This window comes from Setaria italica, chromosome VII, assembly GCF_000263155.2.
Source record: "Setaria italica strain Yugu1 chromosome VII, Setaria_italica_v2.0, whole genome shotgun sequence".
In the NCBI taxonomy this organism is placed as follows: Eukaryota; Viridiplantae; Streptophyta; class Magnoliopsida; order Poales; family Poaceae; genus Setaria; species Setaria italica.
This window is the reverse complement of record NC_028456.1, coordinates 25,660,813-25,682,500: the sequence shown is the minus strand read 5'-3', so window position 1 is coordinate 25,682,500 and position 21,688 is coordinate 25,660,813. Positions and strand designations below refer to the sequence as shown.

Sequence of the window (21,688 nt, the reverse complement as noted above, 5' to 3'; positions counted from 1 at the left end):
TTTACACGATTTGTGGATAAAGATGTGCAACCTCTGCAGAGTGTAAAATTGATCGATCAGCTGTACTCACGGTAAGAGCGGTTTGGACCCTCACATCATTAAATTATCGGAAGTCAAGTTAAATTGTTGTTATTTATTTCAGTTATCTTTATTTATGTTCATGTTTAACGCTTATACTTAGTAAATGCTAATAAAACTTGACCAACCAATTAAAATGCTGAGTTGCTATTAAACTATAGCCTATCCTTAAATGACCTTACACTAGACATTCCTCACGCTTATTGAGTACCAACCATAAGTGTACTCACCCTTCCTAAAACCGCTGCTCAGAACCGGTCAACTTTAAAGAGGTTCTTGAGTTCTAAGCTTACGTGTTTCCCAGTCAGCTGCCCGTGGAGTCGCTGTTTTCGTTGAAGATCCGTTGCAACAATAAATACTCTTTTTCTATTCGGTTTAAAAAGACTATCGGGGTCATGTAATAATTTACATACTCTCCCTTACGATTATGGCACTATCTTTGATATTACTGAATTCGTCGCATGTGTAATTGATCTAGGCATACCGTGTGACAACCAACATTCCGCGTGCACGTCCCTTTGGAGTTTTCACGCATTCTCTCCCTGAAAAGTATGTACAACCCTGAACGAACAATCACATCCGCTATTAACTGTCTTTGACTGACATGGTAGCAAGAGGACACGCATACATTCTGACATCCACATGGAAAGCGCAGGGTCATTCTGAAGCGCCACACAAAATTCCTCATAGCGGACAGATAAGATTCTGACATTGTCACGAACTCTGCATTTCAATCAGGGCGAACACAAAACAGAAGCACATCGACGCCGGAACAAGCACACACGAGCGAACAAGACGCCACGACCCACTATGACCACGAGTGATCCACGGTCCGGCCAGCTTCCACATCCGATTCCTGGCCTTCCAGGACCCGAGCAAGCAGGGCAAGCAGCGAACGCTCTCTCTCCTTTGGAGACGGCGGCTGCTTGGTACCTGGGCAAGCTCCTGAACTCTGCTCACAAATCACAACAAAAAACTACTAGCATCACACACTTCCGATGCATATGCATCAGCATACACTAGCTATACTACGATCAGGCTAAGCTGCCTGCATACAGAAAAACAGCTGCGATCCATCCAATAGGACAGGATTCCTGCCTGGCTGCCTGCCAAGTGGGCCACATGCCTTTGCGGGCCCACATGGCAGTGTCCGTCCGGGGCCGATAAAACGTGGGCCCACGGGCGCCGCGCCCACTCCGGCGGCGGCCTCCTCCCCTTTCTTCTAGAGGGACGGCTCGAAGTTGAGGCGCGAGGTGTAGGTGGCCTTGGGCGTCCAGTTCCTGGGGATGACGTCCCGGGCCGTGAGCGTCTTCTTGGCGGACAGCGTGGCCAGCCTCACGGAGAAGGGCCCCACGAGCGGGCCCCGCACCAGGCACCACGTGGCCCCCCACACGTGCTTCATGTCCAGCCACTCCACCGAGTTGGCCTGCAAGAAACCATGGCAAATTGGCAGGGTGAATGTAAGAGAGCAGTCAGCAGCTGTAGTAGGTATGATAGTATCTCTGCATTGTTCAGCTCGAGTTGTTACTGTAAATGTAAACCCACTAGGCAAAGCAGGCAGCATCTAAGCTTTACAAGGCAACAAAAAAGCAACAGCATGGTTGGCATGGGATCCCTTGGCATCTTTGGATTCCCCAGCCCACAAGGCCACGAGCGTGCGCAGGATGGCTGTCAGGCTTCACTTAACGACCACTGTGAAAGCACTCACTAGCGCAACACAAAAGGACGGCAAGCGTGAAAGAGACCAATCAGTGCAAGTGCCATGGGTTCTTTATGGGGTGTTTGGATGGTCTAAACTTTAGCAGTGTCATATCGGATGTTTGATGCTAATTAGAGGACTAAATATAAGCTAATTATAAAACTAATTGCAGAACCTTGTGCTAATTCGCGAGACAAATCTATTAAGTCTAATTAATCCATCATTAGCAAATGGTTACTGTAGCACTATATTATCAAATCATGGACTAATTAGGCTTAATAGATTTGTCTCGCGAATTAGACTCCATCTGTGCAATTAGTTTCGTAATTAGCCTATGTTTAATATTCCTAATTAGCATCCAAACATCCGATGTAACAGGTGCTAAGTTTTGGTGGGGTGTATCCAAACACCCCCTTAGTCTTCGTGGCCGTCTTACTTAGGAGGGACAGGGGTGAAGAAACAGCATCATGGGGCCAAGCACACCAGTGGGTTACAACTTACAGGAGGAAAGGCGAGTGATTCGTCGTCGATGCAGCAACAACATCGGCCAGGGCTCACGTGCCGCTTTTCCAACACATTCAGAACGGGAATCATTCGGCAAAGAAGATCGTGTAGATGTGTGTGTCTTTATGCAAAGCTTTGACTAGGGTTTGTGTGGTAGACAGCGCGAGAAAGTAGAAGCACTAGCACGCCTTCTTGCCTGTGGTTTTCCCTGTTCGAGATAAGGAGCTGCCTTTTTGGTGTGTAAATGTAACCTTAGATTGGGTAAACAATGGGTGGAGATTTTAACTGCCAGGACTTTTGGCCTCACTTCTTCAGGTTGATCTACATGGACAGGGTAGAAAGAACCCAAACAACAGTGGCAATGCTAGCTAGAGTACTAAAAGCAAAGCAACGCTACACCACGCGTGTCTCCAACATGCTCGGTATGGCAATGCGGCTGTGGGGGCCCTGTCTTGGTCCGGTGCATCTTGAGGCATGGACCTAACACGAAAGGTTGTTAAGGACAAAGAGATAGCCCCTCCTTTCCCAATCGCTTTGTTTGCGTGCAGTCGCTAGGTAAGGGAAATAGGGCCGTGCAAGAAAGAGAAGAGGCCAAGAAGCGTGCTAGTGCTAGGGTGAGGTCTGAAGAACTCTGAAACTCTGAATCTGTAGGAGGCAAATGCAATGGAAGGAATTCTGCTGGGTTATATACCTGCTTTATCTGCATGGATCCAATGTCGCCTTCGCCGTCCTCGAACTCGACGAGCAGCGAGAGCCAGAAGTTGGTCGAGCCCTCGTTCACACGGAATGCTATGTTCTTCCCGCCGTACTTGCAGGCCGTCCTGGTGTGTATCAGATTATCAGTATATGCACGGACAAACAAACGACGCTGCACCGGTCAGTTTGTGACAGAAAAACGAAACAGGGAATCTCGTAACTGGATTGATCACTTGTCCTTTTCTCTCTCCGAAGAGAGTGATCAGGAGATGTTCAAAGCGATTAAGGGGGTGTTTGGCTCACGGAGGCTAAACTTTAGTCCTGTCACATCATCGGATGTTTAGATACTAATTAGGAGTATTAAACATAATCTAATTACAAAATTGGATGTTTAGACACTAATTAGGAGTATTAAATATAGTCTAATTATAAAACTAATTAGGAGACTAATTCGTGAGACTAATGACACACTGACTGAGTTACGTCAGGCTCAGGCATGTTTAACTACTCAGCCGCAGAGCGGAGACTGACAGACAGCTGGGCTGCATTCCCTCCCATTTTAACCCTGGACAATTAAACTCACTGCGCCTCATCGGGCTCATGGTACTACTCCTACAGAGGAAATTCACAGCGCCAGCGTCCAGTCCAGCGATGCTTTCAGACGCCAAGCAACCATTTTTCAGGATGGCATCACGGTTTACGAGACAAGTTGTGTTTCTACCTGTCCGCTGCTATCAGTGCTATGCAATGCAGAGCAGTTGATTCTGAACTGACACCAGTATTCAGGGAGCAGACTGCTGTAACAACAGGGCCGGGGACGGATTGCTCACCTCCTGTAGACGACGTTCAGCTGGCCCCGGTCGCGAAGGCGGCCGCCGGCGCCGGCGACGGCCATCCTGCTGAAGGCGGCGCCGCTGAGGTCGAAGTGCGTGTGGCCGAAGGCGCAGAGCCCGCCGGGGCACTCGTCGGTGACGATCACCGTCACCGCCCGGCGCGAGCAGATGCCCCGGTCCAGGCACTTGACCTTGTAGCAGGCGCCGCAGCCCTCGCCGTCCTTGAACAGCACGGGGCTCACCGACCCCACCCGCGCCTTCATCGGCACCACGTCCACCAGCGTCCCGTACCCGCACGCGCCGCCTGGAAGGAAACCAAACGGATGCCGTTAAAGCCACTACTGGCAATTGTTTGTTAAGCTAATCACGATGTCAGTGGCAGAAAAATACTCCGTGTTACGGAGGGAACAGCCGGGGGGCAGAGCATCGGGGTGTAAGACTGCAAGTTCCCGTGAACAGAGCCCTGTGATGGACAAGTCGCGGCTCACGGGTGTGCCAACTGTTCCGTTGCGAGACGGGTCAACATACAGGACGACAAAACTGAAGGTCATCTACCGTGAACCACGTACCGCCAGTACAGTGCCCACTGCCCAGGACGGTGTAAATGCTAGCAGTAACAGCGAGCTCAGGGTATTAACTGTTGCCGGATTAACTTCTACTTATGGTAGAATCAAAGGTTACCAGCAGTGTCGGTGGAGACTGACCGTGGCAGGGAGTGTTCATGTCGCAAGGATTTCAGCAACGGCACCGGTAACGGCATGGAATGGACCTGCTGCAAGGTCGCCGGATGCTGGCGCGAATCGTAAAGCGACGGAGCGCCTGGCCGCTTGACAAGTGTGCCGGGACCCGGACGGGGCCCACCGAATTTCGCTCCGGGATTCATGGGATCCGCAGAGGTCCCCCGCCAAAAAAAAAAGTGGCAACAGGAGGAATTGTTCGTCTTCTTTTACTACCCCAAAGGAAAACATTTTTCTTCTACCTGCGGTAAAGAAAATTCTGCCGGCTGATGCTAACCTGACGGCCAGTGCTGAACAATCTACTCGGCGAACGAATGTTTGGATACCATGTGCTAAACTTTAGCAGTGCCACATCGGATGATAATTAGGAGGACTAAATATAAGCAAATTATAAAATTAATTGCAAATCCCTATACTAATTCGCAAGATGAATCTATTAAACCTAATTAATTCATCATTAGCAAATGGTTACTGTAGCACCGCATTATCAAATCATGGACTAATTAGGTTTAATAGAATCGTCTCGCAAATTAGACTCCATCTGTGCAATTAGTTTTATAATTAACTTATGTTTAATACTTCTAATTAGCATCAAACATCCGACGTGACAGGTGCTGAACTTTAGCCGGGTATCCAAACGGGGCAGTAAGAAAGACAAGCGGTGTTGCTGTATACTGGTAGCACTCTCCGAAGCACAGGTTCTGAGTATTTTGCTCGTATGGTAAATTGGTAATGGTATGCTACCACTGTGTGTCTGTGTGCTCCCAGTAATAAATGGCTAGGGAAGACCGGTGCAATGTGCTGGTGTGGAGCCGAGAAGAGAGCGCTTACCGTCGCTGCCGTCGCCCTCGGCGTCGCCGTACCACGTCGCGGTGGCCGGCCGCCACTCCATGTCCAGGTCCGCCGCCTTCCCCGCCGCGGCCGACGACTTCCCGCCGCCGAACAGCAATGCGGCGGAGACGGGAGGCGCCGGCGCCAGAATGCAGAGCAGGAAGAGGGCGAGGGAGCGCGAGGGAGCCATGGAGGGGGTCGGATTGGTTCCTCGCCCCCCTTCTTCCCACCTGCGCGGCTGCGCCCTTCCCTTGCTTGCTGGACTGGTGGAGTAGTGGTAGTGGTACTGCGGCTGCTCGGAGCCTCGGAGGGCTGGAGGTACTTGGTAGGCTTCTTTTCTGGGGGCTCGCTCTTTTATGGCTTCGAGAAATCCCCAGCCCCAATGCTCAGTCAGAGCTCAGACCCCAGAGGTGCTCGGCTGGCTGGGCAGGGCTGGCCTCGCTAGAGATAAGCTATCTGCTCTGTAGTCTGTACAAATGGCAACACGGGCATGGGCGGCAGGGCAATGAGGAATTGAGGATTGAGGAGTGCAGGAGTGGTGTAGTGTACCGGACAGCAAGACCGGAATGGTGAATGGTGTCTGATTTATAAGGGAGAAGCTGTAGCACGTAGGTGAAAGAAATCAGTAACAAGCATTGTGCAGTGTGTTGAATGTTGCTGGGTAGTGGAAGTGGAGCCCTTCTTGCTGCTCTGTCCCTCAGTCCCTGACTGTTGGCCGTAACAGCGAGGTGGTTAACTGTTGAAGCAAAAGGGAACGAACACTTGTGTTATCGCAGCAGGACGATTTAGGACCGCGACTAGATTGTGCAGGTAGGAGGATGTTGGTTTAGTTTTCTTTTTGTGCATGGTAAAGCAGTTAAACTAAGCTGCAATTTGCAAGCATGGCCAAATGGCGTTCCTCCTCTCTCCCACTTCTGCCGCGCGCCTGGCCCTCTCGCCCCATCCCCCATGTGCGGCCGCGGCGGGGCGGGCCTCGGGCCTGGGAAGACCGTTGACGTTTGCGCCCACCCCCCGCCCCGGCTCGCTTGACCGTTGCCGTTGCACAGGGACAAAAGCTCTAGGAAGCCCACGGGCACCGGAGGCAATGCGCACCTACCAGCTCCAACGGAAAGACTGCGCCCAGTCCCAGATGCCCGGTCACGTGGTGGCGACTGGCGAGTGGCGACCCGGGAGTGGGATCCCGGTGGCTCGGTGTGGGCTGGTCGTTAGGTTTGGCAGCCTTTGCTGTTGTTTCGAGTCCCACTGTTCCGGAGAGCCTGGAGCGAGGGGATCGAGTCATGAACTCGATGGAACTCCCGAGCCATCTGTCTGGAATCTGAATTCTGAACGCCAACGCCGGCGAAGAAATCACTCGTCGGTGTTAACCACGCCGTGGGCGCAAGTGCAATGCATCATTATTGCGTGTTCTCACAAGGCACAAGGCAGTAGTATCGTTCGATTGCACACTCGCTCGCCTGTTGTTATAGCAGCAGAGCACTCAATCACTGGTGCTGCCAACAATTTTTTTAGAGTAATCTTGTGCTGTCAATATACGAGCTGTAGCTTTGTTAAGCACCGTTTGGATCCGATTATGAATTCTAAACATCTGAATTTTGGATGGATTTTCAAAATCTGGATGGAGTTGTTTGGATCCGTAGATTCCAGAATTTGATTTTATGACTTTTCTTGCATACATGACTTTTTTGGTCTTGCCACCATTTCATAGCTAACATGTTGCTCAATATCAGACGAGCGGTGAAATAGTAATTTCCATGTGTAGAAGTTGGTGGAATCAAACCTTTAGCAGATTCTGGACTTCATAGAATCAGCCACTCCAAATTCTACATTCAGACAATCTGCCACGCTACAAACGGGCCCTTAGGGCAGTCCCAATGGAACATTGATGATAGTTTCTATCCCTCTTAATTGTCATGCCAACTAAGCAATTTGCTGATGTGGCAGTAGATTTATTATGGAGAGAGAGAAACCATTTCTTAGAGAGGAAACCAAGTCCTCACGCGCACCAATGAGCCAAGAAACCAGCGATTCTGCATTGGGGAGACCCAAGTAGTTTCTTCTTAATTACTGCAGGATCCTTTGCGCTTGCACCGCTGCTACCCATCACTCGAGCTCCTTTATATGATGCACAGAGGATCTGGTACTAGAAGGGAGAATGATTGGTTGGATTTTTATTTAGACTCTAGATAAAAAGTTGCATTGTGAAGGATGATTTCTTGATACAATATCCTAGATTATGAAAACTAGGTTGATTTCTTCCATTGGGACTGCCCTTAGGATCGAAGCGACTTTGCGGAGCCAAAGGGTACAGGCATGCCCCCCAACAGATTCTGTGTTTTCCTCGTCCAGCTCAAGATGAACCTCCACGTGGAAAGCCTTCCTGCATCGCGGCGGCCTGTCACAGGCACGTCTACGTCTATACGGTGTACCACCCGTCGTCCGTGGTACCTGTGCGCACCGTGTGTTCTGAGTTTCTGACCCTGGATTGTGGAAAGTGGCAGTAAACGATGAGTCATGAGTGCTTTTTCTAGGCTTCCGCCTTCCGGGTTCCAGCTACAGCTACAGGGGCGAGGCTGCGATCCTAGAGAGACCTGAACTCTGATCCTGTGCCCCCTGTTGCTGTTGCAGCGTTTCCTCGTTTCATCTCGGGCATCGCGTAAACAAAACATAAGGATCTGGCGCATCTCGAGAAATGGCCGGACGCCGGAGTGCCGGGGGCGCGGCGGCAAGCGGCATGCCAGCGGCGATCATGGCCGCACGGCGGTCGATGGTCAAAGCGTAGTTGGAGACCGTACCAAAGAAAAAGCACAGCGCGGCCGGGACAAATAGACGGGAGTGGAGGAGCTTCTTCATGCGCTTTCCGGTGATGCTTGGGACATACGAGAACACTTCCTATACTCCCACGAATTCACGTACTAAATATGAATGGAAGGAACAAGCACGCATCTATCATCATACAGAAATTAAGTTACAATGATGCTTGTGCGAGGAGAACAAAAATGAAATCAGCTTCGAAACAATAACGGGTTGCGGGTAACAAAGAAACAGTACAACCCGCACTATTCATAGGCTGTCTCTCTCTTTTTTTTTTTCTAATTGCACAAAAATTTGTTCAACAACAAATTACATGCACATGGATCCTTGCATCATCTATGCATACATATTTTTTTTGTTATTTTTTTACGTACTATTTTGGTATTTTTTTTTTGTGGGAGCACCGGAGCACCTTGACTTCTCTCGGGGACATATGGGCGTTCGTTTTTTCCTCTTGCCTCGAGAGACAGCAACGATTAGGGCTAGACAAAAACCTCGCGACTCGTTAGCTCGCTCGGCTCGGCACCAGCTCAGCTCATTATGAGCTTGATTGGTCTAGTTTGAAAATTTGCCATGCCAAATCTAGGGCACGCCAAAACGTGAGTACGATAAAATTCTTTTTTTGCCAAAACCTGAGCAGAATCTTTAGGATATCACTTCATTGCGTGCCAACCAAATAAGTGCCAAAATTAATGGGCTTACCCTACTTGGCTGGGCAAATTGGCTCTATATTTTCCTACCAAGCTGAGCTGACAATTTAGCTCGTTATTAGTATAACGAGTGAGTTCCAGCTGACTCATGAGCCGCTCACGAGCTAAACGAGCCAAAAAATTATCAGCGCGGAGTAAGCTACGCACGGCAGCCCAATGGCCCAATAAACCAACCGTAAGGCTGCCGTCTCCATCCCCATCGCCAGTTCACTTGACTCCCCTCCCCTGTCTCGCCGTCTCGGTCTCTCCGCACCGCCGCCACACCCGCGCCGCTCCACTCCCTCCGTTCGTCGGCGGCTCCACCTGGCCACTTCCGCCCTCCACGGCTACGGCTTCTCCAGGGGCCTCTCCTTCGGTGGATTCGCGAGGCAAAGAGGCCATCGCTGTCATATTTGTGTAAGAAATTGCTAGGCGCTGGATTTTGGATATGAATCCCATATGTATGCTTTGTTTTTTTATATATTTCTTCCCAATTGCTTGCTCGGTTCGTTCAGTTGTGTGGTTGTGTTTTGTGAGTTCTTAACATCTCTGTGAATTTGACGGGTCATTGCTAGTTTGCTTCAATCCTCCATCTACCTCAAATTTGGTTGCGAGGTCTTAACTTGTGGAAATATAATTTCTTCCTATTTATTCTACATAATCCTTAAATTCTCGAACTTCGGTTGCCTGAGTTACACCCACATACTTGAAGTCCGAACTTGTGTGAACGGAGTTATTTGTTTCCTGAATTTGACTGTCATCTCGCGAGCTCAAACGAGCTGGCTCGAGCACATAGCGAGCCGAGCCGAGCTGGTATTTCTGCTCGTTTTGCTAACGAGCCGAGCCAGCTCATTAATTTAGCGAGCCGAGCTGGCTCCACATCCCCCTAGCAACGATATCCGGCAATCGAGCTGTTTCTTGGTGGTCAATAGCAAGGACCAAGGTAAATTAGGTTTTCGTGCATATATATGGTGAAAACTGCAAGGCCACTGCTCTTGTTTTTTCTACCCCTAAGGGTTCGTTCGGTCAGTTAGGATTGGACTTAGAAATATCTATAAAGATTATACAAATTAGTAAATCATTTCAATCAGGAATCGTTTCGGGAACTCATTCCAGAGTAACCGAACGAGCCCTAACTCTTATTTAGGAACACTCAAAAGCCTCAGCATTTCTATCCGGAGACAGAAAAGTGAGGACTCAGGGCGTTTTGACTCGTCACGAATTTCTTTTACAGGACAGTTTACCTAAGGTTCACACAGAATTCAAGGCGCACCCAGTAGGCCAGTACCCTGCTCCTTTTTCCCCACTAGAATCTTAATTCTATACACGCATGTATTGAGTATCGGTACGATGATAGCCCTGCAAATAGTTTGGGCTGAAATAACTAGTTTGGGCTAAAATAACTTTAACAGTTTGGATTTTACTTTGGACTTACTTAGCCTAAAATAACTTTAACAGTTTGGATTTTACTTTGGGCTTACTTAGCCTAGGTGCTAATGGGCTAACGCTACTAACAAATTCACTAAGTTTGGACTTCACCTCCCTGGCAGTTTGATGTGGTGTGGTGAGGGATAGTTAGAGTTTGTTTGGCAACAAGGTGTTAAAGTTTAACACCCGTCACATCGAATGTTTGGATGCTAATTAGGAGTATTAAACATAGACTAATTATAAAACTAATTGCACAGATGGAGTCTAATTCGCGAGATGAATCTATTAAGCCTAATTAGTCCATGATTTGACAATGTGGTGCTACAGTAACCATTTGCTATGATGGATTAATTAGGTTTAATAGATTCATCTCGCGAATTAGCACATGGTTCTGCAATTAGTTTTATAATTAGCTCATGTTTAGTTCTCCTAATTAGCACCGAGCATCCGATGTAACACTGTTAAAGTTTAACACCTCGTATCCAAACACCCCTTAGAGTTTTAATGGGTTGTACCCATGGATGGACCGTGCGTCGTGGTCGTCACACAGGCCGGTAGCGAGTCTGCGAGTAGCTAGCGAGCACCGAGCAGTCACCTGAGTCACCACGCGCCCGACCCACCTCCCATCGCATCCTCTCACCTCGCCTCCCTTTCCCTGCCCCCACCGCCACGCGCCCGACCCACCTCCGCCTCGCCTGCACCGCCGCAACACCACCATCTCACCCGCAGGCTGCAGCCAACGCCACCACACCTGGCCTCCCTCCCGATCCAGACTCCTCCATGGCCGGCGGAGGGACGAGCTCTCCATGAAGCGGCGGCCGAGATGTTCAAGAATCCGGCCTTCGGGATCTACCTCATAGGCGAGGCCGCCTACAACCGCGTCCATCGTTCCTCCAGCGACCACCACCACTAGACGGCCGGTCGGGATCCGTGGCTCCAAGGTAAATCCCCCACCCGCTTCCCTATTTCTTGTGGCAATGGTTTCGTGGTTGACAAGAGATCATGAAAAGTGTTTCTTGGTTATATCCTGCTTGCTCAATTTCTTGTGGCATTAATGGTTCGATTTTTTGCAAATCGGTTCACTGTTTATTTTATTAAGCTTGCTGGATAACTTGCTTATTTTGTGCTCTGGATTGGTGGCTCAGTATGTCTCATGGATTTTTGTTCGATAGCAGGAAGTGGATGTACCTTCCCCATATCAGTATAACCTTTTGCAGAATTCGTGCTCTCAGTGGTTTCCTTCTCTATCTGTACTTTCAAGCCGTCAATAACCTGCTTATTTCTTGTAATGTGATTGGATTAAAATTGCAGGTTTCTTGACTTTAGGGTGAGATTCATAACATGCCTCTCCACAAGCAAACTATTGCTGATTTTAGGTTAATTGATCAGCTTATGACAATATTTTTGTCCTAGATCATGGTTGATTGTGAACTACTTTGATGAAAACACATGCTTGAAAAGTTGGTGGGAAGCTTGATATACCGTACAATGCTACTGGTTTATTTTCAGTCTGAGTGAACTACGGGGGCGTTTGGTTCCTCGAGCTAAAGTTTAGGCTGTGTCACATCCAATATTCGGAGACTAATTAGGAGGACTAAATATGAGTTAATTATAAAACTAATTGCACATGTGGAGGCTAAATCTATTAAGCCTGATGGATTAATTAGGCTTAATAGATTCGTCTCGCCGTTTAGCCTCCATCCGTGCAATGGGTTTTGTAAATAGTCTATGTTTAATACTCCTAATTAGTATTTAAACATTCGATGTGACGGGGCTAAAGTTTAGCCATTGGAACCAAACGTTTGAGTGTCATTGTGAACATCCTTCTACCCTGGAACCTTAAAAGAACAGCTACTGACTGCTATCTGGGACTTAGGTTTGATGAATGCCAAAACTTCTCCAGGGATATGCTTTATTGCCATATTTCCTACTAATTGGTATTAAGCAGAAGATCTTACTGTATGTTTTCCTTGAACTTTCTTTAATCAGTGTAGTCAGAACTAACCCAACTACCTGGAAATAGCTGCAGAATTTATTCTATTGTGGTTTGCTAGAGTATCTCATCCTAGTATGCATTGTTATAACTGAATATCTTGTTTCCTTATTTCTTTCCATAGGATCCTCGTAGAATATGGACAGTTTTCTAGCATTGTTGGATTTTAATCTTTTTAGAGGAATCTCTGTCTGAAACAGCAGTCTTAGAGGATTTTAATCTACGAAACACGGATACTCCACCCGGACGTGGCGTATCCACGTATCCCCGATTAAATGGGCCGAAAACTTCGGATCGGAAACGTTTCCGCGCCTGGATTCGGCCCAGCCGGCCCAACATCACAGCACATCCCACCTCCTGCCCTACTCCCGTGACCCGTCGGGCGTCGGCTCTCCCACGCGCAGCCGCCCCACGCAGCGCATCGCCGCATCCTCCCGCTCGACCTGACGGCTGACGCAGCGCCTCCGCCTCTCGTCGGCCGCCGTCCGCTGGCCGCCGTCCGTGAGGCCGCCTCCTGCCAGCCTCCGTCCGCCTCCCGCCGGCCGCAGGCTGCCTCCCGTCGGCCTCCGTCCGCCCGTGATTACTCCCGTCGGCCTCCGGCGTAAGGAGCCCCAGCCCCTGTTCAGGTGCGTGACTTCCTCTGATAGTGGTAGTGCAGGCCTCCCGTGAACCGTGAGTTCCTCCCAGTAATGGTAGCATAGCATCCGTAAAGTGCATAGAGATTTACATTTTCTGTGTAGTGTATCCAGGCAATTTGGAAGTATAATCCATAGTCTACAGAATAAGGGCCCATGCAAGCATGGATGGTGGATTAAGTTCAGGGGCAGTGTGATCTTTATAATGTTGGCTATTGCACAGTTGTTGATTATCCTTTCTTTTCAATACTTAACTGGTTCAAATACAATTGCTTGGAGAATAGTAGCATATAGATTGCAAGTAGGAGGTAACGTGATGATAATTGGCCAATCTCCAGAATCTGGATATGAGTTTATATTGATTGATTGCAGTCCCAGGCTCCCATCCTCTCCTAAATTAGAACCTGCTATCATGTTATTCTCAGTGCAATAGACCTTAAATGTCTCTATGTTGAATTTGAACATCTATTTTGCAATTTAATATGCATTGTTATTTATTTATTAAAAAAATAGTTAAAATGTATCCGCGTATCAGGTTGTTTAAGAAATTGCCGTATCCGCGTATCCGTATCCTTCCGATACCGATACGCGTATCCGTATCCGTGCTGCATAGATTTTAATCTTCTTAGAGGAATCTTGATGGACCAATTATTGTGAGCAGAGTTCCTTCTGCCTGACGGATTTGGTCTCCTCTGTCTTTGATTTGGTCTGAAACAGGAGTCGTTGTTGATAAATTTTGACAGGAGCCATCTATATTTCATCGTTTCAGTTCCTTGGCCAGAACATCATATTTTGTGACAGTTCTGTACTTCTAATTCTAGCATTGTTGGATTTTAATCTTCTTAGAGGAATCTCTGTCTGAAACAGGAGTCTGAAACAATTCTGTACTTCTAATTCTAGCATTGTTTCAGTTCCTTGGCCAGAACATCATATTTTGTGGCAGTTGTGTGCTCCTGTTCGCCTGGCTGCCTGTGCAATCTTGGATGAAGCTGTGGTGGAAACGATTTCTTAATGGGTTCTTAATGGGTTGTAGCTGCAGTTTGGACAGTGGTTTGTTATATTATTTGCTGTGGGAGGATGATTGGATTGGTGGGGTTTGATTTCTGCGGGTGGAAGACTGGAGTGGGGTGGGTTGCATTTTCTTTGCATGCTAGAATAGATAGGTGTGGTTTTGGTTTGGATGCCAGCCCAGTTAGCAGGGCTATATGATGAGTATTGTGGAGCATGCATACAGGTCCATCTCGCAGCCCACCCAGGTAGCTCAGCGGCCTAGTCAAAGAAACGGCCCAACCCGCAGCCCACCTTCCCAAGCCGCGGTCCCCACAGGCCAGCAGTCCCAGTGTGCGGCGGCGCTCGACAAGCCAGCAGGCAGCAGCCGCTGCGCCGCCCTCGCTAGTCGCAACCTCCTGGTGGCCGCACGCGGCCTCGGGCCCCTAGCTACACCGCCTTCGCTGGTGCACGCGCGCATAGCGGCTGCCGGCCGAAGCCCACACAAGCACAGCTGCAACGGGCCAACGGCAGTTCTCTCCTCTATTTCTGAAAGCTAGAGGCATCCTCGATCCCTGCTCCCCGCTGCCGACCGCCGATCACAGTCCACTGTCGGCTGCTCCCTCCCGCAGGTCGCCTCCGGCGCTACGAGGAAGGCCCACCGGCCACGGACGATCATCATCCTTCCTGTCGGTCTACAGCAGGTCTTCACCTTGTTGTGCTGCTGCTCGCCATACGCCAATCGTGACACCAGTGTGCTGCCATCTTCTGAGGCCCTTGCTAGGTATATTTGATTTGCTTCGGTTTTTTCTTAAATTCAAAATTATGTGATGCTCAAGATTGTGAAGCTTCTATGATCTGGTGCGCTGCTGTCTGCCGAGTTCATTGCTTGATTGCAGTCTAGGAATTGTTTCATTGCAAATTAGCCATAGTTTTGATTTGTCATAAATTAGGACATAAGTACGCTCTATTTCAGGAACTGGCATTGGAACACAAATGATATTTCGGAAAATTGCATATGATATGAGAATATTGAAGATTAATACTGGGCTGCTGATACTGATATTAGAACGATAGACTGGCTACAATGCTTGCTGGTACTGATATTAGTCCTGCATTCTGAATAGGACTGAAGAGTCTTATTGGTCGTCCAAGTCCACTTGGAGATGTCAGAAGAACTTGACAAAGATAAGAAAATTGGGGAAGAGGAGGAGGAGGAGGAAGTGGAGTATGTATTGCTAGAGTTGGGCGATTGTCTTTATTCAGACATATCACCAGATGCTCCATTTGTACTCTCTGTAAGTTGCTCCTTCTCTGGATCTACAACTCTGCCCAATTAACTTGTTCTGTACCATGTTCTTCCACTTTTTCGATATCTTGGCTCATAACTACCTCTTGAGTTTCTAGTTGTTTCCTTTACGTTAGATTACTAAGTTGTGGGAATCATGATTTTCAGGGTTTGGATACGATGACGCCTACCTTAGTAGTAGGTGATGATCTGAAGATGGTAAGTCTGTTCTGATTTTGTTTTCTGTACTATGTAGCCCGTATCACGCCTTTGGGTTGTGGACGTAGCAGGTGCTGTAGATCCATTGTGCACTAGCTGCATAGGGTGATTGTCAGTATTTTTGCATGTTCATAAACATAAAATCTAATTTATTAAGTTTTGAACTTTAGATCAAGTCGTTGCATACCTCCAGTTTGTTTGTTTTTTCTTTGCCACTCTTACAGATCAAAATCAATTACTTGTTCAATTGTTGTCAAGAATAATCTCGTAGCTGTACCTTATGCCATTGAAAGCTTTAGCAGGACAAGATGGAAGCAAAATGTATTTGACACCCATAATTTAGTTATAGTTCCTTTAGTACCAAATGCATCTTGTACTGATTAGCTGATTTTGTCGCTGGTGATGGCAACTTACTTCGTTAGGCTGCATTGGTGTCCCTTTCTGTGTGCTAATGGTTTTCTTCTTTACAAAAAAAAAACTTGAAAATCCCCAACTTGTACCATTGACTTTCAATGTCTAATCTGCCTATTGCGTGTTCTAGTGCTAATGCCAATGCATTGTTTTACAGATTGGAGAATATGAAGAAACTGTTGGCACATGTTATCTATTCTCTGAAAGTGGTAAGTTACATTGAAACTCCTCTAGTGTTTGGCAAATATTTCGTCGCGGGTTGTTAAATTTTGCAGAAAGAATCTGATACCATGTGGGTAGGCTGCTGTTGTTTCATGAAGATTTCAGATATTTTATGTCATGGTTTGCACTTAATACACCCCCTCGTGTGGGTATCATCAAACAAGTGAATATACTTTTCACGTGTATGTACTGACTTTGTCGGTCATGCAGTAAATAATGTCAACTCATGCAGTTCTTTGGGAACCTCATTTCCACAGAGTCTGAGAAACTCCACTGTTTGACCTAATGCAGTTCTTCAGTAGATCCATTCACTGTTTTTCCTCTTCTATTGTCAGAAGCTGAACCAAAACCTCCGAGTGATGAGACCACACCTTCCGAAGAAAACATGGACAAACCAGCTAGCAGCAGCAAGGAAGGTTCGTTGAAGGAAGTAAATCATCTTGCCAGCACTCAAAAGATCCTCAAATTTCGGCCAATCAATGCAGAGCATCCTCAGCACAGAGCATAGCAGCACAAGGACAAGGAAATCTGAAACCAAAAAAACTTGTAGCTGCCATTTTCTTCTTCAATGCCTTCAGTGTACAGTAAGGTGATCATTGACCCCCCGAACTGGATTGTACACTTGCTGAATTCATCTAGTGGATAGCAACCACTTGATCAATATATTTGCGCTGTCATATCGGTTTGTTGGTCCCTATTGTTTCTCTCTAAGCACTCCCATATCATATCATATCATACATGCATTATGGCAAACAAATCTCTAGGTCTCGAGATTCATCCAAGGCTGCTGAAACAATTGAGGTTTAAGGCACTGGGTCTCTCGGAGCTTGTAAACTCTAGAATGCCATCCTGTACTTTTGTTGAAGGTCATGGCCGTCTCCGATACTTTTGTGCCACTAGCAATTAATCTAAACTGTCCTAGACAAGCTGAATGAAACAGGCTGAATTTCTCTAGTCCAAAACAACCTTGAGACCGGCACATCTGTTGGCAAAGTCTAAGCTGTACCCGTGCCACTTGCAGCATAGAATAAGGAAAAGACGAAGGCCTGCCATGAACGTGGAGGCGACTCTAAAATAAGCTCAAGAGGTCCTTGAGTAACCATTCTTTTTTCGCGATGAAGCGGGGCAAGCAAACGCTAGAGCCAGGCGTGCATTTGGAGCCCTGGTATCAGATCTGAGGAAGAGGGAGATCACACACATGCAGGTCTCACGAACACAGTAGTTGCAGGCGGCAGCTTCTTGACTCCTCTGCCTCTCTGTGTGTCTCTCGCACGCAGCCGGCGAATGGAGTCAGTGAAGATGAGGCCGGCGACGGCGGCGACGAAGCAGGAGTACCGGAGGATGGAGCTCGTCGGCGGGGAAGAGGGGGAGGAACTGGACGAGGCGGAGTGGCTGCACCGTGCCGAGGCGCAGAGCCAGCGCCGCCGCCGGGGCCAGCGGTACGCCTTCAGCTGCGCGCTCTTCGCGTCGCTCAACGGCATCCTCCTCGGCTACGGTCAGTCCATGCCTCGTCGTCCAACTTCCTCTTCGTGCTTTCCCTCCTCTTTGCAGTTTGCATGGGCTACGAGTAGCAAGCGTTTGTTTCCTTTTCCCTCTTCTGGGACTAATGGGAGGGACGGCATGTAGTTTTTTGTGGATCCTTATGTGCATAGCACACTTGCTGCAACCTGCAAATCATCCGTTGAGAAGATGCCGTCCGGTTGGTGTGGTCTGTTAGTCTGTAGCGGTAATCCGTGAATTCATCAAGCCTGTAAGTACTGTTTGATTTGTGCCTAAATGTGCCCAAGGTAGTAGCCAAACTAAAATTTGGCACGTTAGAACATTTTTGCCACCATTTTAGTTTGTTGACAAAATTTGGCCTTAGTTTATTTTGATACCTAAAGTTGGCCAAAATGAGGGTCCAATTTGGTGACTTGGTGACAACTGACAGATGACAACTTTGGCATCCTGCCGTCTGGTCGCAGGAGTTCAAGCATACTAGGCGCGCATTAACGATAAACTCCGGACAGATGGCTGGTTGTTTGACTTGTTCCACGCCAAGAGCGTCGCTAGTTTGCCACTACTCTCCTGTCTTAACCTCCAGCTGCTAACCTTTTGCTATGCTAACAACAACTATTCGTCAACAAACTGTGGTGCCGTCAGTGTTAGGCAAATTCAGGCGAGGCGAAGTTTCTGACGAGAATTCTGAAGGCAATGGAATGGGGACATCTACCATCATGATGTGGACCGGGGAACTTTCTGATATTTTCCGGTCGCACTCGAGGATTGATTAATCCAAACCACCATGGCTTTGCTTAAACTCGCATGAAAGCGACACCCTCAGAACAAGCCAGCCAAAGTGATTACGTTCTGCAACTTCTATCGAGGACAAAATACACAAACACTAAGCTAGCACTATACAATCTTTATTCGGTGTGTCACACCAGCTTTTCACCTGGCAATCTTGCATTCTTGCCATGCCATACCCGGCAGATTTTAGGCCGTTAAACCATCTCATTTTCCACCACCATGAAGCTAACCTGACTTGTAACCTAGTCGTAATGGAATAGTCTCACCCCTGCCGGGAAAGGAGGGAGAAAGTCAGAATTCAGAACACGGCGTCTCGTCCAAGTCCTGCTTCCGACATTTTTCCATGTAAAAAACGAGTACTTGACCCGCACAAAATCACCGAAATGCCAAGGATAACCTCAGAACACCTCGAAATTGTAGTTTGAGCCCTGCTAGTGTTGGACATTTTACAGGAAAGGATTTTTGGGTAAGTATTTGTAGTCTTGAGGATTTCTTCGATAAGAAATGGAAACCATCGTCACCTACTAAACAAACAGGTAAAACGGGGTAGAGAAACGGAGCAAGAACACCACCGCATCGACATCTCCCACCTTCCTCGGGCTCCATTGGATTTGGGGGCTCGGGGCGCCGGCTGCTGATGATCTCCGAATCGAGCACCAATCCGCGGCGAGGACCCTCCACCGGGTAACCGTGGCCACGGAGGGAGGCGATGGCGGATGCCAGCGCGGCGGCGAATGGCGGCAGGAACAAGTACGCGGTTCTTGATCGGAGCGAGGAGCAGGAGCGGGAGCTGGACGTCCGGAGGAGGCCGCCGGTGCCCGAGAGCGAGAGGAGGAGAAGGGAGCGGTTCGTGTACACCTGCGCGGTCTTCGCCTCGCTCAACGCCATCCTCCTCGGCTACGGTGAGTGACGCCGTGCTCTAGGGATCTGATCTTAGGGACAAAAATGTTGCACTTTTTCCATTTGCAAACAAAATCCCGCCTCCCGTTAATAGAAAGGTAGCATGATTCCGACAGGGATAGCAGTTGGTTATTTGTCCTAATGGAAACGCTTTTCATGCCTTCCACGAGAATATCCTGATTACATTCGTGTAAGCTAACTTTTGGAGATTTTTGGCAACTTTCACATGACCTGAGTTGAGGTCCTTCAGTTTATCTTTTCCTCTATGTTCTACAAGTAGGATTTTGGTGCCTCCCTGTGCTGATTATGCAAATCAGCGGTTGGAACAGAGGCCTATCATGGCTACTGGCCTTCTCAGAATTCAGAAATGTATTCTTCTTCCTGTAAAATTGGCCGCAGGAACAAGTAACATTTTTGTAATCCAAGTTTCCTGTTTTATCTGCAGATGTTGGTGTCATGAGTGGCTGCATCATCTACATACAGAAAGATCTCCACATAACCGAGTTTCAGCAAGAAATCCTAGTAGGCTGTCTGAGCGTGGTCTCACTCTTGGGAAGCCTATCAGGTGGACGAACATCTGATGCAATTGGCAGGAAATGGACAATGGGCCTTGGTGCAATTGTGTTCCAGATAGGCGCAGTCATCATGACATTTGCTCCATCATTCACTGTGCTTATGATTGGGAGGCTACTAGCTGGAGTGGGCATTGGCTTTGGTGCCATGGTATCTGGAGTGTACATTGCCGAAATCTCCCCAGCTGGTGCCCGTGGGACTCTCACATCCCTTCCTGAGATATGCATCAACTTTGGGATCCTCCTAGGCTATGTTTCCAATTATGCCTTTTCAGGCCTTTCTGAGCACATCAATTGGAGGGTTATGCTCGGCGTCGGTATCCTTCCATCTGTCTTCATTGGTTTTGCACTTTTCGTGATCCCAGAGTCCCCTAGGTGGTTGATGATGGAGAAGAGAGTTTCAGAAGCAAGAGCAGTGCTGCTACAGATAAGTGAGTCTGAAGCTGAAGTTGAAGAACGGCTGTCTGAGATCGAGGAAGCTGCAGGTCTTATGAAATCGATGAAATCTGAGGAGAAGGAAGTGTGGAGAGAGCTTCTGAACCCTTCTCCCGCCGTTCGTCGGATGCTGTATGCTGGCTGTGGTATTCAATTGTTCCAACAAATTACTGGGATTGATGCTACTGTCTATTACAGCCCAACAATTTTCAAGGATGCTGGGATCAAGTCTGATCAGGAGCTTCTTGCTGCGACTGTTGCTGTGGGTTTCACCAAGACAGTGTTCATCTTGGTTGCAATTTTCCTCATTGATAAAGTTGGAAGGAAGCCACTTCTTTATGTCAGCACCATTGGCATGACTGCATGCTTGTTTCTCTTGGGGGTGGCACTTACATTGCAAAAGCATGCCATGGGGCTTATGTCTCCACGTGTTGGGATCGATCTAGCAATTTTTGCAGTTTGTGGGAATGTTGCATTCTTTTCAATTGGCATGGGACCAATATGTTGGGTCTTGTCATCAGAGGTATTTCCTTTAAGATTACGAGCTCAAGGATCAGCACTTGGTCAAGTAGGCGGTAGAGTGAGCAGTGGTTTGGTTTCCATGTCATTCCTTTCTATGGCCCGTGCTATATCTGTGGCAGGAATGTTCTTCGTCTTCGCTGCAATATCAAGTATCTCTGTACTGTTTGTGTACTTTTGTGTGCCAGAGACAAAAGGGAAAACACTGGAGCAGATTGAAATGATGTTTGAAAGTGGGGACGAATGGAGAGGAGGTGAAATTGAGCTTGAGGATACACAGCATTTAATACCGAGTGATAAGAAGTCTGTACCTCTTGGTTGATATCCTTATTAGCAAGTCTGAAGCTTCATGTCTCAATGACAAGCCAACCTGATCCGGCTCTGCTGGATTCGACTATCAGTTTAAAAAATGATCAGGCTGCAGTGGACTACAACCGATTTTGAGGATACAGAAGGGCATTGGTACTTTAATAGGCAAAGGTGGCAGTAGATTGATTATGCTGTTAGTCTGAAAGTTCCATCATATTTTTATGTCCTAAATGGGAGATGATCGACATGTATGATGTTTATAAGTTACAACTGGTGTATCTTCAACAAAAAAATATACTTGCTAAAAAATCTTTCTACAGATCCCATTCTTTTAACACTACAATAGAGTGTGAGTTGATATTTGCAGAAGTCAGAAGTGTATGCGTTGTATTCGATACTCCAACCCATTCAAAACCATGACATGTACTATACATCTTCAGAGTGAGTGTACGAGTAAACATCGGTGTGGTTCCGGGGTTTTATTTTATTTTTTGAAAAAAAACATCAATATTGGATAAATGTACTTGTACTCTTGTCAGATCTTCAGGTTTACCGTACCATTTCCTGACAATTCTGCTTTCCCTGTCAAAGTAGCTACTTGAT

General features: G+C 47.7%; 3 protein-coding genes across 9 annotated transcripts; 2 read left to right on the top strand and 1 right to left on the bottom strand.

Moving 5' to 3' along the window:
• Nucleotides 1-765: 765 nt before the first annotated feature.
• Nucleotides 766-5,946, bottom strand: LOC101786915 (expansin-B17). Its single transcript, XM_004976263.3, has 4 exons — nt 5,379-5,946; nt 3,808-4,114; nt 2,973-3,102; nt 766-1,504 (listed from the first exon to the last, which is right to left on the bottom strand). The coding sequence occupies exons 1-4, from the start codon at nt 5,566-5,568 to the stop codon at nt 1,301-1,303; spliced, it is 831 nt and encodes a 276-aa protein (XP_004976320.1). The 5' UTR covers nt 5,569-5,946; the 3' UTR covers nt 766-1,300.
• Nucleotides 5,947-10,905: 4,959 nt separating this feature from the next.
• Nucleotides 10,906-16,754, top strand: LOC101786523 (general transcription factor 3C polypeptide 6). Of its 6 annotated transcripts, none has more exons than XM_012847697.3 (6): nt 10,907-11,247; nt 14,554-14,705; nt 15,049-15,219; nt 15,378-15,428; nt 15,997-16,048; nt 16,397-16,754. In XM_012847697.3, exons 3-6 carry the CDS (start codon nt 15,088-15,090, stop codon nt 16,567-16,569), a joined length of 408 nt encoding a protein of 135 aa, XP_012703151.1. In that variant the 5' UTR covers nt 10,907-11,247; nt 14,554-14,705; nt 15,049-15,087; the 3' UTR covers nt 16,570-16,754. The 6 variants fall into 6 exon arrangements, with proteins under 6 accessions (XP_012703153.1, XP_012703151.1, XP_012703154.1 ...); XM_012847696.2 differs by lacking the exon at nt 10,907-11,247 and adding an exon at nt 11,998-12,925; XM_012847699.2 differs by lacking the exon at nt 14,554-14,705 and having other exon boundaries at nt 10,906-11,247.
• Nucleotides 16,755-16,890: 136 nt separating this feature from the next.
• On the top strand, nt 16,891-21,637 carry LOC101785590 (probable polyol transporter 4). Of its 2 annotated transcripts, none has more exons than XM_022828601.1 (3): nt 16,891-17,226; nt 17,339-17,556; nt 19,696-21,623. In XM_022828601.1, the coding sequence occupies exons 1-3, from the start codon at nt 17,177-17,179 to the stop codon at nt 21,096-21,098; spliced, it is 1,671 nt and encodes a 556-aa protein (XP_022684336.1). In that variant the 5' UTR covers nt 16,891-17,176; the 3' UTR covers nt 21,099-21,623. The 2 variants fall into 2 exon arrangements, with proteins under 2 accessions (XP_022684336.1, XP_004976319.1); XM_004976262.4 differs by lacking the exons at nt 16,891-17,226; nt 17,339-17,556 and adding exons at nt 18,681-18,816; nt 18,887-19,252 and having other exon boundaries at nt 19,696-21,637.
• The last annotated feature ends 51 nt before the right edge of the window (nt 21,638-21,688 follow it).

Coding starts and splice junctions, on each gene's coding strand:
- LOC101786915 (XM_004976263.3), bottom strand. CDS start 5,568: ATGGCTCCCTCGCGCTCCCTCGCCCTCTTCCTGCTCTGCATTCTGGCG. Junction 4,115..5,378: donor CGAGGGCGACGGCAGCGACG/GTAAGCGCTCTC, acceptor GTTTCCTTCCAG/GCGGCGCGTGCGGGTACGGG. Junction 1,505..2,972: donor GATCCATGCAGATAAAGCAG/GTATATAACCCA, acceptor GGTTTCTTGCAG/GCCAACTCGGTGGAGTGGCT.
- LOC101786523 (XM_012847699.2), top strand. CDS start 15,088: ATGTCAGAAGAACTTGACAAAGATAAGAAAATTGGGGAAGAGGAGGAG. Junction 15,429..15,996: donor TAGGTGATGATCTGAAGATG/GTAAGTCTGTTC, acceptor ATTGTTTTACAG/ATTGGAGAATATGAAGAAAC. Junction 16,049..16,396: donor TTATCTATTCTCTGAAAGTG/GTAAGTTACATT, acceptor TTCTATTGTCAG/AAGCTGAACCAAAACCTCCG.
- LOC101785590 (XM_022828601.1), top strand. CDS start 17,177: ATGAAGCGGGGCAAGCAAACGCTAGAGCCAGGCGTGCATTTGGAGCCC. Junction 17,227..17,338: donor GGCGTGCATTTGGAGCCCTG/GTATCAGATCTG, acceptor TCTCGCACGCAG/CCGGCGAATGGAGTCAGTGA. Junction 17,557..19,695: donor CGGCATCCTCCTCGGCTACG/GTCAGTCCATGC, acceptor TTTTATCTGCAG/ATGTTGGTGTCATGAGTGGC.